Source organism: Psilocybe cubensis (assembly GCF_017499595.1).
Source record: "Psilocybe cubensis strain MGC-MH-2018 chromosome Unknown contig1, whole genome shotgun sequence".
Taxonomy (NCBI): domain Eukaryota; kingdom Fungi; phylum Basidiomycota; class Agaricomycetes; order Agaricales; family Agrocybaceae; genus Psilocybe; species Psilocybe cubensis.
Genome location: NW_025952839.1, coordinates 168080 through 183431, shown reverse-complemented (window position 1 = coordinate 183431; position 15352 = coordinate 168080). Strand labels below are relative to the sequence as shown.

General features: G+C 49.7%; 3 protein-coding genes across 3 annotated transcripts; 1 reads left to right on the top strand and 2 right to left on the bottom strand.

Annotated features, from left to right (window-relative positions):
* Positions 1-564: 564 nt before the first annotated feature.
* Positions 565-1239, top strand: JR316_0013433 (uncharacterized protein; the record flags this gene model as incomplete). Its single annotated transcript, XM_047899042.1, has 2 exons — positions 565-969; positions 1018-1239. 2 exons carry the CDS (start codon positions 565-567, stop codon positions 1237-1239), a joined length of 627 nt encoding a protein of 208 aa, XP_047741895.1.
* A 4392-nt stretch (positions 1240-5631) lies between these two features.
* JR316_0013432 (uncharacterized protein) lies at positions 5632-9523 on the bottom strand (the record flags this gene model as incomplete). The annotated part of the gene is made up of 3 exons (XM_047899041.1): positions 5632-6836; positions 7323-8820; positions 9023-9523. 3 exons carry the CDS (start codon positions 9521-9523, stop codon positions 5632-5634), a joined length of 3204 nt encoding a protein of 1067 aa, XP_047741894.1.
* A 4159-nt stretch (positions 9524-13682) lies between these two features.
* JR316_0013431 (uncharacterized protein) lies at positions 13683-14389 on the bottom strand (the record flags this gene model as incomplete). Its single annotated transcript, XM_047899040.1, has 3 exons — positions 13683-14078; positions 14162-14232; positions 14296-14389. The coding sequence occupies 3 exons, from the start codon at positions 14387-14389 to the stop codon at positions 13683-13685; spliced, it is 561 nt and encodes a 186-aa protein (XP_047741893.1).
* Between the last annotated feature and the right edge of the window lie 963 nt (positions 14390-15352).

The following is a 15352-nucleotide window of genomic DNA, read 5'->3' as shown; positions in this document are numbered from 1 at the left end:
ATTAGCAACTCTAAGGAAAGCAAACGCACAGCAAGGACGGATGACTTGGCTCCGCCGCCAATGCCAGTCATTCCAGATAACCTGGCTCCACCCCCTATGCCTGTTATTCCAGCTAACCTGGCTCCTCCCCCTATGCCAGTCATTTCATCTAACCTGGCTCCGCCCCCTATGCCAGTCATCCGGAAAGACCTGGCTCCGCCGCCAATGCCAGTAATTCCAGCTAACCTGGCTCCACCCCCTATGCCTGTTATTCCAGCTAACCTGGCTCCGCCCCCTATGCCAGTCATCTGGAAAGACCTGGCTCCGCCGCCAATGCCAGTAATTCCAGCTAGCCTGGCTCCACCCCCTATGCCAGTCATTCCAGCTAACCTGGCTCCGCCCCCTATGCCAGTCATCCGGAAAGACCTGGCTCCGCCGCCAATGCCAGTAATTCCAGCTAGCCTGGCTCCACCCCCTATGCCAGTCATTCCAGCTAACCTGGCTCCGCCGCCAATGCCAGTCATCCGGAACGACACGGCTCCGCCGCCAATGCCTGTCATCCGGAACGACTTGGCTCCGCCGCCAATGCCAATCATTCCAAATAACCTAGCTCCTCCCCCTATGCCTGTCATTCCACCTACCCTGGATCCTCCCCCTATGCCTGTTATTTCAGATACCCTGGATCCTCCACCTATGCCTGTCATCCGGGATGATGCGGCTCCGCCGTTGATGGCAGCACATGTTTCATACACGTCTGTCGTCGACAAAATCATTATGGACTCTCGTCCAGCTATTTCCTCTGAGAGGAAGCAAGGTCGCTATTCTCCACCCCCTGAAGCATGCCACCTGCTCCTTCAAAACCCTTATTTTCGAACCTACGGCAGGTTTGATCCCATGGGCGGCTACCCTGGTTCGCCTCCCACCCAGTCTGACATTGAGTTCGAGAATGTAACAGATCAGACGGCGTATTTTAACCCTCCTTTTCTATATGTATGTACTCAGATATTACCAAGCACTAGATACTGACAACTATTTTAGAATTATACTGAGCAGCAGCTACGGGCAACATACGACCAAATAATTGACAGTTCCGTCGGCGACAGTAGTTATGACGGAAAGGTTACAATGTTCAAGAACCTCCGGCTGCATCAGCTGCAGTCAGAGATTCTGACTTATAATGCGCTGGAGGAAATTGACGCTGGGCTGGCAGGGATTGAATCGAGTTTGGAAAAGCATTTGTATACCGGTAGAGATGAATAAATTATTTTTGGAGCCCTTGTGCTCATTGACTTGCAATACCCCATAAATAACCCTCCCTCTCTGGGAAGACACGGGTCAAATGGGTCCGTCTGACAGCACAACACGGGTCAAAACGGATCCGTCTGCTTGCAATACACGGGATGTAGATGGACCCGTCCGGTTCATTTGCGGCCCGTGTTTTTCCCGTGCAGCCCGACACGCGGATCCCGCATGCCACCCGGCGGCTCCATTTAGTGCTAAATGGCACGTCATGTACGCTATGATTTGCCAGGATAAATCACACGTACATCACGCTAATCTCCTAATTAGGTAGCGGGAGTAAATCCACCGTGTCTCACGTAATATCCTTATTATTAAATCTTAGGTAATGTACGTTATAAATAAACTGTCTTATGTGATCAAGAGAAAGGGAATAATTCCATCCGGGCAGTTATTAGTGTGGATCCAAAATGAAAGATGGAATGCAGCGTACTTGTTGATGTTGTCCTTCTGAGTCTTGATGATGTGGATCTTTGAGCGCTTCAGTAGTGCGCTGCCACCTCTGACTTGTGCTTTAATAATAGTGATTTCTTTCCGGCGGAAAAAAGCCCATTTGACACCTCTATAGTAGATTTTCTGCGGGAATGAAGACAATATGCACGTTGCAAAGTACACAGTCAACATACAAAGAGCTGTATGCTCTGATGGAGGGTCTGCCTGAACTAGTTTGCATCTGGGGGTGGTGTAAGAACGCCATGGGCTGCCTACCGTCTGAATGCTGGTGCCCGATGGTACACAACACACTGCTGTTTTGTCAACGGGTGCGTGACGAGGAAGTCGTTCTGTCGCTTGTTGTGAAGGGTGTGGGATCAGCCATGCAACAACGAGCTCTTGCTGTCAGTCGGGACCCATTCTTCGTCAACTGGACTGTTGGGATGCATGAGTGTGCAATATATAAAACAGTGTGTACTTGTGTGACTCACCATCAGGGCCTCCCCTACATGGGTCCCCCCTTGTTGTCCACCAGTACATTCTGCGTCGTCCCTCGTTTGCGGTTGAACGCACTGTGGCGTGGTGGGGGTAGTGGCAGCCACAGACAACGCCCGTCAACATGCGACTAAGTGTGTCATTCTGAGTTTAAAGAAAGGTAGGCGCATCACCGGAGTGCCGCACGTCTGCATCACCGGAGTGCTGCAGGCCTGCACCACTAGAGTGCTGCCGGTCTGTATCACCGGGGTGCCGCACGTCTGCATCACCGGAGTGCTGCAGGCCTGCACCACTGGAGTGCTGCGAGTGCTGCCAGTCTGTATCACCGGGGTGCCGCATGTCTGCATCACCGGAGTGCTGCAGGTCTGCATCACCGGGGTGCCGCTGGAGTGCCCCAAGTCTGCATCACCGCAAGGGGGTGCCGGTGTTCAAAATTCGGACACCACCTAGGTAGGTAGGTTGGCCGATCAGCCCCCCCAAAAAAAAAATGTACCATATTTTTTTTGTCTAATTTCTGAGGAATTTCACGGTCCAAAGTTGTCTGTAATCAAGTTTAGAGCATTTTGGACTGTATTTCATAGACAAATTATGTTTTTAAACAAACACAATGCCAATCTCGTTGAAATTCAGGTTAAAATCTTCATGATAGGTGGCCGGGCTTCAAACAACACAGATATTTGACCTGATTTTGACTGAGATCATTGATTTACCGTCTGGACGCTGTCTCAAAGACATGGGTGTGCCACACATGTAAAGGGAGCAAACGGGGTTGTAATTAGTTCTATAATTACTTATTTACACTTTGACCTGTCCGATGTCGGGAAATTGAGTGAATTTTGATGAAGTTCAATGTCTTGGCCCTTGGCAATTCCCATTTTAGGCGATTTTGATCGTTATGTAATGGTCACGAGGTAGGTAGGTTGCCCAAATTACCTCGAAATAAAAAATATGAGGTCGTGTTTTTTTTTTGAACCCCGGCACCCCCTTGCATCACCGGAGTGCTGCACATCTGCACCACTGGAGTGCCGCAGGTCTGCTTCACCGGAGTGGCACAGAGGTGCAGCACTGGAGTGCCGCGAGGCACGTATACCATGTGTAACACGTGATTTTTAAATTCCATGGAATTCTATGGAAATTCCCGCATCACGTCAGTAACGACGATAGTCAGCATACCACACACACAGATGTACTGATTGATGTCTTTCCCACGGTGGTTTTCACATAGTGCCAGAGCTGTCTTAAATGGCGTACAGGCTGTACTATTGATGGGGAGTCCTCAAAGTGACCTGTAGTGTGTATTTAACACATATATACTATTAAAGAAGCTGTTAAACTTCTCTATAAAGTGGTAATGAATAGAGAATAGCTATTTATTTTGTAGAGAACAATCGGAGCTTGAACTAATTTGCGTTTGCCGAGGTGCCATTTTTGATCATTTTACATAATCTCGGCATAACGGCTGGTCACTTTAGGCTAGAAATAGTGCAACTGAACAATGTTTTCCGCGCATCGAAAGATTTGTTTGCGGCACAAAATGTATCTACGCGCACAGTATTTATGCATTAAATGTAATTGAGGGCAGTAGAAATTTACGTGCGCTAGCAAAATATGTCCAAAATATGTTTCCGCGCAGTCAAATATGTTTCCGCGCAATCAAATATATTTACGGCTAAGCTAGAAAACAATCTGCGCACTCAAAAAATGTTTCCGCACTCCAACATATTTTTTACAAATTCACGCAGTAAGAAAAATACCTAAATAAGTTTACGGGGAATATTTCCCCACTTGGGCAGCCATACCTCGGCACACCTAAACGAGTTCAAGCTCCACCTTTCGGATTTTTGAAGATGCAATTCTAACCCACATTCATTTAATTACAATTTGATTACTATATAATCTACACTCTTTGAATATTGTTCCAAGGCATGTAATTAAGCAATCCGTAGGCAAAAAAAACATTATCAGGCTTCGAGGATCAGATACTGCGGAATTATAAGTATGAATACGCCTAAAAAAAATCCAGACACGCAGTTTTTAGGCTTTACAAACAGTCAACCAACTAGCACCAAAGACTGCGCCAACATCTAATTCGTCTGACAAGGCGACAAATTGCACGGCAGACGTAAGAGATCGGTTAAGGTTAAGAGTGGACAAAGTCACTTTTTGAGATTGGTCAATAGCAGGGAAACCTCGGAGCTCAGCGATGCACAGAAATGTCGAGACTCTTTGCCGAGCTTGAAGATTCAGAACCTCGGCATTTTCACGCCAAGACGTACGTTTCATCAACACTCTAATAGCTTGAGTGGTAAACCAATTCCATCTAATCAACATTCCTCACAGTACCAGTTGGCGCGAACCAGTGTGGATACCTGGGCCCATTCACCTTGAATTTTGAAAGGGTGATAGTGAAAATGAACAGCACGAGGCTACATCAGACCAATTTCCGTAATCTCCCATTCTCAAATTACCTCACGCACATTGACACTACAGTACGGCATTGTTTGTTAGCAAAAGACGGCAGCGACGCGCTTGGCGAGATCGTGGAGTCTGGACTGGGTGCCCAATATGGGGTGGGTGGGGGGGCATTGTATACTTTATAACAGTAAAAAAAAATAAAGAAAAGACAATCAGGCAGAAGAAAAGAGAACGGGTGAAGAGAGCATTTTTGAAAAGACGTAGAACGTAACGTAGAACGTAGAGCGTAACTGTAAACCGTAAACCGTAAACTAACCATCTCGTACGAACCTACCATACCGTACTACATATTGCATCACATGAACAATCCAACATTCATTCACTCGTTACTTCATAAAATCCGCCTCGATTTTCAAAGTGGCAAAAAACCTAGAAGAGAAGAAGAGAAGCAAGGACAGAGGGACGGACGGAGGAAAGATTGTCGACGATGCGAAAAAAGGCGAGGAGAGCGTGAGACGAGTATACACGTGTGTGTGTGTGTATGTGCGTGTGTGAGGGGTAAATCAGGCGAGTAGTACGTGAACAAAGATTGAATATTGAATATTGAACGGGGGAAAACGAAACAACAAGCCATGGTAGGGAAGCAAACAGGGGAGATGAGCGAGTGAGACAGACAGACAGACACAAACGCGAATTGAAAGTGTCCAAATTCACGCCCGAGTCCAAGAACACGCGCGCCGTGGGTGGGGCGACTTGTCGAACAATCGAACAATCGAAATCGAAATCGGAAAAATCGAAATCGGAAAAATCGAAATCGAAATTCAAATCGAGATCAACCGACATTTTTACAAGAAAAAACGAACAGGAGCAAAAAATAGGGAAACAAAAAAAAAAAAAAAAAACAACAACAACGACGACGACGACGACGACAGCAGCGTGAATTGGATGGGATGGACGGATCCACATGGACCTACACACCCTGACCTTTACTTCCCGCCCTCACCCTGACCTTTACTTCCCGCCCTCACCAGCACCCTCACCCTTCACATTCACATTCACATCCACATTCCCCTTCATAACCTCGCTAATAAACGCACTAGGCGACACGCGCTGTACCCCCGCCCCCGCCCCCGCCCCCGCCCCCGCGCTCACTGTGTCCCCGCTAACCCCATCTTCATCCGCCTCGGCGTCGTCGTCGTCGTCGTCTGCATCAGCATCCGCATCAGCATCTAAATCCGCGTCTGCATCTAAATCCGCGTCGGCGTCGGCGTCGGCGTCGCCATCCGCCTCTCCTCCACCGTCTCCGTCACCATCTCCGTCTGCTTCACCGTCACCCCCCGCGCTCAAAGTCGCACCAACAGTGGGCGCTAGCGCATTTCCCTGGGATTCTGTGCCTCCTTTTCCTCCTTTACCTTCCTCGCCTTCATCAGCCTCAGCCTCAGCCTCAGCCTCAGCCTCAGCCTCAACCTCAACCTCAGCTACAGCTACAGACTCCCGCGTCTGCGTCTGCGTCTGCGTATCCCGCGCTCCAGATCCAGATCCAGATGCACCCTTCACGTTCAAGTCCAAGCTCGAGTCCGAGTTTTCCACCGCCGCCCCCGCTGCTGCTGCTGGCGCCTCCACAGACTCCGACGAAGCAGCCTCCGCCGTACCTCCATCTCCATCTCCATCTCCACCTCCATCTCCATCTCCATCTCCATCTCCACCTCCGCCTCCAGCTACAGCTACAGCTTCACCCTCCAACTCCTCATCTGCGGTTTTGCCTTTTCCTGTTCCCTTTGCCTTTGCCTTTCCTTTTGCTTTCGCCTTCGGTTTCGCCTTTGCCTTGCCTTTACCCTTTTCCCTCGCTTGCGCTTGACCCTGCGCTTGCGCTTGTCCTTGCGCCTGCCCTTGAGCGGGATTTTCACTCGGACTCTGACTCGCACTCTGCGGCGCTGTTGCTGGTGCTGGTGCTGGTGCAGGTGCAGGTGCTGATACCGGTGCAGCTGGTGCAGATACCGGTGCAGAAACCGGCTGCGCGGTCCGATTATCGCTGACATTCCCGCTGCGATTCGCGTTGGAGGTTGATGCCGAGGTGCTTGTTCCATTCCCAGTCCCAGTCCCCGAGAAAACATCAAACCAGCTCCCCCCATCCCCCCCTCCGCCCGCTGAATTCGCATTCGCATTCGCATTCGCGTTAGGTCCCGAGTTGGAAGATACAAGATGCTGCGCTGAGCCTGTCAATGTGATAAGGAAATGGATCGAGGCGTCAGTAAGTGTTTTTTTTTAAAAAAAAATGGGTATAAAGCGGCATCGAGAAAAAGGCAAAAGAAAAAAAAAGAGATACAGAAACAGAAACAGAGCAGAAAAAAAAAAAAAAACAAAGAGAAGAACAAAGGGAACAAAGGGAAAAGATAGAAGATAGAAGATAGAAAAAAAAAATAATAAAAAAAATAAAAAAAAAGAAAAAGAAAAAAAAAAAAAAAAAACGAACGAACGAACGAACGACAGGAACCAAAAAGGAAACCAAAAGTAAAAAATTTAATTCGAGAAACTCGGATTCAAAAGAACCCACAAAACCAAATCCCACAAAACCAAATCCCACAAAAAACCAAAAACACAACCACCCCCCTTACCTCTTTCCCTCCCCTCCCCTCAAAATCCAAACCAAAAAAAGACCCAAAACCAAAAAAACAAAACAAAAAGAAAAGAAAAACACTCACCCTCCTCCCCACCCCCTCCTCCCGCCGCACTCCCATCCTGATGACTAGGCCACTCCAACCCCCCTCCCCCTCCTCCCCCTCCTCCTCCCGCTCCTCCTTTCTGCCCACCCCCTCCCTGCCCCCCTCCCACTCCTTTCTGCCCAACCCCAACCCCAACCCCAACCCCAACCCCACCCTGAACCTGAGCCTGAGCGCTAGCCTCCGCCTCCGCCAACGCCCTCCTCCGATCAGCTTCAAAAAACGCATCGAACATGTCCGCGCGCTCTTCTCTTCTGTTTGCTGTGCCTGTTCCCGCACCAATTCCTGTGCCGATGCCTGTGCCAGCGTCTGAGCCCACCGCCATTCCTGCACCGGCACCCGTACTGGATCCAGACCCAATGACCAAGCTCCCAGGCACATTCGCTCCCGAAGCCGCAGCACCACCTCCAGCCGCGGACGACGACCCCGAAGTCGGAAGCGCAGAGGCAGACGACGAAGGAGGAGGGGAGGCGGTAGCGTTGTACAACGCCGGATCATACTGCGGTTCCATATACGGCCTCCCTCCCGCTCCTCCTCCAGCAGCACCCCTCGCCCCACCCCCAGCCCCAGGCCCACCCCCATCCCCCGACACATAAGCACTATCCCGCCCATACGTATTCCCACTGCGCGTCTGATGCCCATACTCATGCTGCTGCTGCACGTGATGTACATGCGAATGCGAATGCGAATGGTGCGGATGCCCATGCCCATACTCAGAAGCATGCAAAGGGATAAACGAAGGCGTCACATCCTGCGGCTGGCCAACGGGGAAGAGCGGGGTGTACGCTCCTCCTGGTCCTGGTCCTCCTCCTGGTCCTGGTCCTCCTCCTCCTGGTCCTCCTCCCCCAGGCATGGGTCCTGGCCCTCCTGGCCCACCAGGTCCTCCACCTTGCATATCATGCGGATGATACCCGCCATGATGCGCGTGCGGATGCGGGTGCGCAGGCGGACCCATCGACCCCGGCCCCGGCCCCGCAGCAGTATGATGCGCCTGCCTGATCATCCTATTAAACCTCCCCGGCTGCTGCTGGTGCGGATGAGGATACCCATGATGCGGGTGAGGGTGTTGATCAGGCAAATACAGCTCCGGCCCCGGCCCCCGTGAACCAGGTACATCGCTCCCTGAGTCCATATCCCTCTCTCTCTCTCTATCCATATCCATGTCCATATCCATATCAAGCCCCAACGTCGTACGCTGCCTCTTCGCAGCGCGCGTATGGCCGTACGCATACCCTTGCCCATACCCCTGCCCCGGCCCCTGACCCTGCCCCTGCCCGTACCCATGGAACGGATGCGCAGAGCCGCGGTCGTTTGAAAGTGGAATTAGTGATGCTGGATCCCTATCGCGCTCGCGCTCGCGTTCTCGGGAGGAGTGGGAGGAGGAGGGCATTGGAGGAGGAGGGAGTCGCGAGGAGGAGTGGTGGTGTGAGGAGGAGGAGTGGCCGTTGCGGTGTAGAGAGGAGGGGGGGATGTAGTCGCTCTTTATCCGTAGATGTGTATGTAGGCGGAGGTGGAGGTGGAGGTGTGTATGTACCCATGGCGGAGTGGAGGATAAGGAGAAGACAACGACGAAAACAAAAATAAAAAAAAGTCAGCAAAAATCAACCAAAAATCAGCAAAAATCAACCACAAAACAATCACAAAACCAAAAACCAAAAAAAAAAAAAACCCAAAAAACTCACATCCCCATCCTGATCAGCAATCCGCGTCCCCCTCCGCCTCTTCGACGCGCGCACCCCCACCGATCCCGATCCGCCTCCCAAACCCGATCCTCTCCCCCCCGCCGCCGTAGACATCGACAGCGGCACATCCTCCTCCTCCTCGCCATCGTCGTCGTCTGCGTCGCCGTCGCCGTCGTTTGAAATGGAATTGAATTTGCCGGGGGCTGTGAGGGTGGAGTTGGAAAAGTCGGATGGGGTGCGGGCGTCGATGTCGCCTTGGTGCTGTTGATTTGTGGGTTTTGGGGGGAGGGTTGAAGACATGAGAATGAGAATGAGAATGAGAATGTGAGCCCTTAAGGACGGGAAGAGAGCGGGGAAAGACAAGACAAGACAAAGACGTACCCGTAACTGCCTCTGCACAATATCGCGAATATCGCACGAGCTATACTCGTGCAATTTGAGCTCGTGCCCTGGGCGGTCTTCTACACGCGTAGCGGTGGATAGCATACCATCAGTCAACATGCTCTTCGACAGACAGACAGACAGACAGGCAGGCAGGCAGGCAGGCAGCCCGAAGAAGAGGAGGGGGAGGAGGGGGGGGGGGGGGACGCACCGAAAATGATGACGGCTACATCGACGGAGCAGAGCACGCCGAGCTCGTAGGCCTTTTTGAACAGCCCGTTCTTCCTCTATCCACGCCCATCCATACCAACCACGTCGAGTCGAGTCAGGTAAAGTCGAGTAGAGTCGCGGTGTCGTGGGCGAATGATCGTATGAGATGGAATGTTATAATAAGAATAAGAATAGCGACCAAAATTTGCCAAGACATCAGCACAAAAATAGGTTTTTTGGTCTCTCCCCTTCGCCTTCGCGCAGAGCAGCAGATGGCGAGCAAGAGGGGCAGAGGGAGATGCTTACCTTGAGGAAAGTGACGGAGCGATTGCGCTCGTGCTGTTGAGAAGGAGGATATGGGTGTTAAAACGTGTAACGTGTCCCCCCCAAACCAAAACCAAAGCGAAAAAACGAAAAACGATGAGGGTACGCACAGTGATAGGCTGGATCTCAATCTTCCTTCTCCCCATCGTAAACTGTCCTTTTTCCCGTTGTCGTTGTCGTTGTCGTTGTCGTTGTCGTTGTCGTTGGCAGTTGGTTTGGGTTTGGGTTTGGGTTCAAGTTTGGAACGAAAGAAAGCCCCGCACCCACCCTTTGGTTTAACCGATGAATGACAAACAAGAACAAGCGTATGTAAGCATTTCCTAAAAATAAATTTACAATTCAACCAATTTAGTTTGGTTTTGAGCTCCGCGCTGATGCCGGCATGCGGCATTCGGCTTGGGTATGCTGTTAGCCGTGTTCCGCCGTCCATTCATTTCAATTCAATTCAATTCAACGTTGACGTTAAACGTTGACTAGGACTGTCTCCTCGCCTCCTCGCCTCGCCTCGACCTGAGCTCTAACCCCTCCATGATATTCTGCACTATGTTCTCCCTACCTCGACACGCTGAACCCACGCGCAGACTCACCCATCACGGACGGTGCTACCACTAATAGTAGTACTAGTACCAGTAGTAGCACAGGTACAGAGTCTAAGACTAAGACAGACAGCGCATTGACAAATGCCGTTGTCTTCTGATGCCGCCCCTTCGTTTTCACATTTTCGCATTTATTTTCACACTGACAGCGGGTGACAGCGCCGACAGCGCGATCTGACGACATCCCCAATTCACTCTCTCACCTTTTTTTATTTTTCTCGCTGTGCCAAGGCCGACGACCTTGGAGAGTCCGAGTCACAGTGACATTGACAGTTAGTGGCTTTTGTTTCTTTGTTTTGTGTTTTGCGTTTTACGGTGATGAGGATAAGGCCTGGAGTACAGTTGGTAACTTGGTATATAATTGAGGTACGTAACACTAACAAAAGCGTTCACGTTCACGTTGACGCTGACACTGGCACCCGCCTCGTCCTCCCCTCCCCTCCCCTCCCCTGCCCTCCGCCTCAACGTAATCCATAATCCGCAATCCATAATCCGCAATCCGCTATCCACAATCCGTAATACACAATACGCAATCCGTAATACGCAACACAAACCATCCGATATACACCACAAAAACTCTACAACTCAATAACACTCTCGATCACAGCCATTCAAGTATACACTCCTACACATCCTTTCAAAATTCAAATTCCAACTACATTCTTAATTTCTTATCCCATCCTATCCTATCCTGCCTATTTTTTGGTAAGGTATTGATGAACCCGGTGCAGCTAATGTTAGTTCCATTGATTGCGTCGTCAAATCTAAATCTGAATTTAAGTCAGAAGTCTGAAGTCTGAAATGACATATTCCATCTGAACTATCACTATCCCGAACAACTTAAATTTAAGCATCAGGATCACGATCACGATCACGATCACAACCATAATAATTTCAAGTAACCTATTAATTTAGTAAGTTACAGTTACAGTACACTACTGATACTTACAGTACACTACCGCTACCGCTACTCCTACCGCTCGCTAAATCTCAAGCGCCCGGTGTTATAAGTGTAGACTCATCGCAAGCTCCAACAAAGAACGCGCGAACGCGAGGATTCAGGAGATTGATTTATGAACACATTAAAAGATGCACTGTCGAAACAAAATACACCAGCGCTTAAGTTACAGTTACAGGTGCAACTTTGCGCACCGGGCACGGGGCCGGAACCGTGACGGCGGAATCTGAATCACAGGGCGACGCCGACTGACGCAGACGCAGACGCAGACGCAGACGCAGACGCAGATTAACTGTCTCCTCGCCTCGACCTTGCTACAACCCCTCCTTGATATTCCGGACTCTCCCTCCCTACCCTGACACGTGGAACCCACGCACAGACTCACCCATCACCGACAGTGCGACATCCTACATACCACTACCACTACCACTACTGGTACTAGTACTACCAGTTCTAGCTGCTAGCACAGGTACAAGCACCGCAACGCAGTCCAAGGGTAAAACTAAAACAGACAGCCCATTGAGTCTGACAAATGCCGTTGTCTTCTCTCCTGATGCCGCCCCTTCGTTTTCACATTTTCACAAATTCACAGGGGGTGACAGACAGCGAGATGTGCTCAGTGCCGACGACATCCCCCCAAAGCCCATTCACTCTCTCACCTTTTTCACCTTTGTCGCTGTGCCAAGGCTGAAGACCTTGTAGAGTCAGTGACATTGACACTGACAGTGGCTTTTATCTTTTGTGTTTTGTTTCTTTGTTCTGCGATTTGCGTTTCAGGATAAGGATAAGGTTCAGCTTGGGTACAGTTGTTAATGTTATATAATTGAGGTAACGTAACGCTAACAAAAGCGTTGACGCTGACGCTGACACTGGGGGGAGGGGAGGGGAGGACGAGGCGGGCCAATCCGCAATCCGCAATGCGACAATACGCAATACGAGCCCCGCAACACGAACCATCCGATACACACCAAAAACTCTAAGCTCTATCACAATGACACACGCTCTCTATCACAATGACACACTCTATCACACCTATTTATATTCACACACTCTTAGTCTTACACAAAACCACACGTCCAGTCCGAGTCATCGATCACGACAACTACATGCATACTATCCTCCCTATCATTTATGGCAAGGCAAAAACCCGGTGCAGCTAATGTTAGTTACTTTGATACAATGATAGCAGTCAAATCCGAAGTGACATATTCCATCTGAACTATCACTATAACTATCACTATCAATGTCACTATCCAGAACAACTTAAATTTGAGCATCACGATCACGATCACGACCACTAACGAGTGAACCGTGACATTGGATTGTTCAGTTGTGGTGTGATATATAGCACGGAATGGTATGGTATATTCGTACGCGATGGTTAGTTTACGGATTACGGATTACGGTTACGTTCTACGTCTCTTTCAAAAATCAAAAATCAAAAATCAAAATGCTTTCTGCGGCTGCACCCGTTCTCTTCCATCCTCTGTCTCTTCTCCTGAATTCTCTTCTTTTCTTTTCCTTTGTTTGTTACCTTTATATACATTGACAACTCTTTCCCCTCTAATCGTTCATTTTCATTTTGATTCGTGAGCGTTCTTTGCGTTGGCGGTGTCGTATTATGGTTCCATTCTCGGATATCCATTTCATCTTCCTCTCCTCGTACACTTGCAAAAGCTCCTCTAACTCCTTCGCTCCCACACTCCAATTCCCACGCCCAGGGGCCAGGCGTCATTCTCGCTTTCTGTTTCCAATATATGTTTCTTGTTATGTCGTTCTGCTGCTACGTACCTTTACTTTACTTTACTTTTCTCTACTGTGCTCTGCTTTATTAAACGTTTTTCCTAAACGTCTGTCTACGATATAAATACTACGTCTTGACTATGAGTATGAGTGACTGTCAAAGCGCATGTCAGCTTTAGCTTGCAGCCGAATTTTTATGGCGATGGTATGTGAAACTTTGTCATTGCGATTACAATCAAGCTTGCCGATTTCTCCAAATGAACTTGTAGTTTTATTTTCTATATAGTACATTCGTCTCGTGTATTATTTACTGCTAAAAAGAATTATACACGCGCAGCGAGCGTGTGGAGTCCTATATCCAAAAACATATTAATGTATTGTGTATATCATCAAGCACGTATTCACATACCAGGCAGACTCTCAAAACCATGTCTCCCAAGTACATCATTCACTCAACACGGAGCACAGGGATAGTTTCATAATTGATCCCACTCGGCGCAGTAGTCGACACAAACGCTCCAGTAGGGATAACCACACCCGTAACAACCGCAACATCATAAATCGACAGCGTATCAAACGGAAGCCTGCAGCTCCAAACAAGGTTCTCCGGCTTGACCTCCGAGACGAGGTCCCTGCGGATCGCCCTGATGCCGGCCGTCTCAGCTGCGGTCGGTTTCTCCGTTCCGAGCTTGAAGAAGTCGCCGCCGCACACGTACTTTGGGTCCCGCGTGACGCCGCGCCAGGTGGTGAACGGCGTGGGCTCGACGCTGCGCAGGACTGGCTCCCAGTCGACGATGTCGCCTAGCGCGTCGCTGCCTTCTGCGGCCATGAGGATGAATCCGCGCTGCATGGAAGATGAGGGAGGAGGAGGAGAAGGGGTGTTAGGATGGTTGTTTGGACTGGGCGGGTGTTTGGGGAATGGCTTACGGGAGGCGCGGTTGGGCCGTCACGTTTCCAGGCGGCCTGGCCTAGATATCCCCAGTTTCCTTCGTATGGTACTGTGAGGAGGAATGTTGGTCAGAGATATTTGTGTGACTGTGCAAGGTATTGACGAGGCATACGTCTTGGAGTGAGAACGACGAGGTCTTCGTATGTAGCAGAGGTCTCGGTGAATTCGACTAGGTGCTTAGTGAGTTCAGATTTGGAGTTGGACATTTCGAATACTGAGTATAGTTAGAGGGTGGTAGAGGATGTAAGAAGAAAGTAAGTGTTCAGTGAGTGTTGGTGGAGTGACTTTAGAGTGCAAGGTTCACAATACGTCGACTTTTATACTAATCGCCGCCAGACCCTGTACGTGGATTGTTCGGGGCAGAACAGTGAGGTCGTGGTGGTGCTCACTCCACGATGTGGTCAAATCAATCTCGAAAGTTCCAACGAAAGACCCTTGTTTCTGCGTGTTCCGGGTTCGTACCCGAATAGCGACGTTCAGTGCAAGCATCGATCTCTCGATATCGGATATAGCGTTTGCGCCTGCTCACTTTCCCAACCGTCATTTACACTCTCTGCGTTGGACAATCTTTCTCGGTTCCCTACTTCGGAGGTCATTCGGTACATGATATGATATCAGCCTGATAGAAGGGACCCTTCATCCTTCAAGGCTCGATTACCCACCTAGAACTCACCTCCAGCCAACGAAGCCGAGGGATTACGTACATTCTGTTATTGTTGAAGTTCATGCGATTTCGGTAGGCTGGTCAGAATGAGGGAAGTGGTTCAGGGATCATAGACGGAAATTATGGGTGTGGCGCTGAAGACCCCATGTCCCTCTTCCATTTCCTTGCTTCAGACTTCACCTGCTCGGATTTGTTTGTCTACTTTAAGTAAGTCCAAAAGTCACTTTGCTCTGGCTTTCTGCTGTGATTCTGGATGTTGAGCACAGGGCTCTTCGGACGACCACGGTCGGCCGTACAATTGTCATGCACTCAATCAACAAACACACAGCAACCTGGATGAATTGGTATGGCGTGGACCAAGGACCATTGGATGTTTACTTTGAAGTACTCCTAGTGACATCTTTTGGGAAGTAAAGGTGGTGTGGGTGAGGGTCCAAGTCAGGGATAGGGTCAGGCTAAGGTATGACACGATTTTCCGTTGAAAATGCGAAGTGTCTGGCTTCAG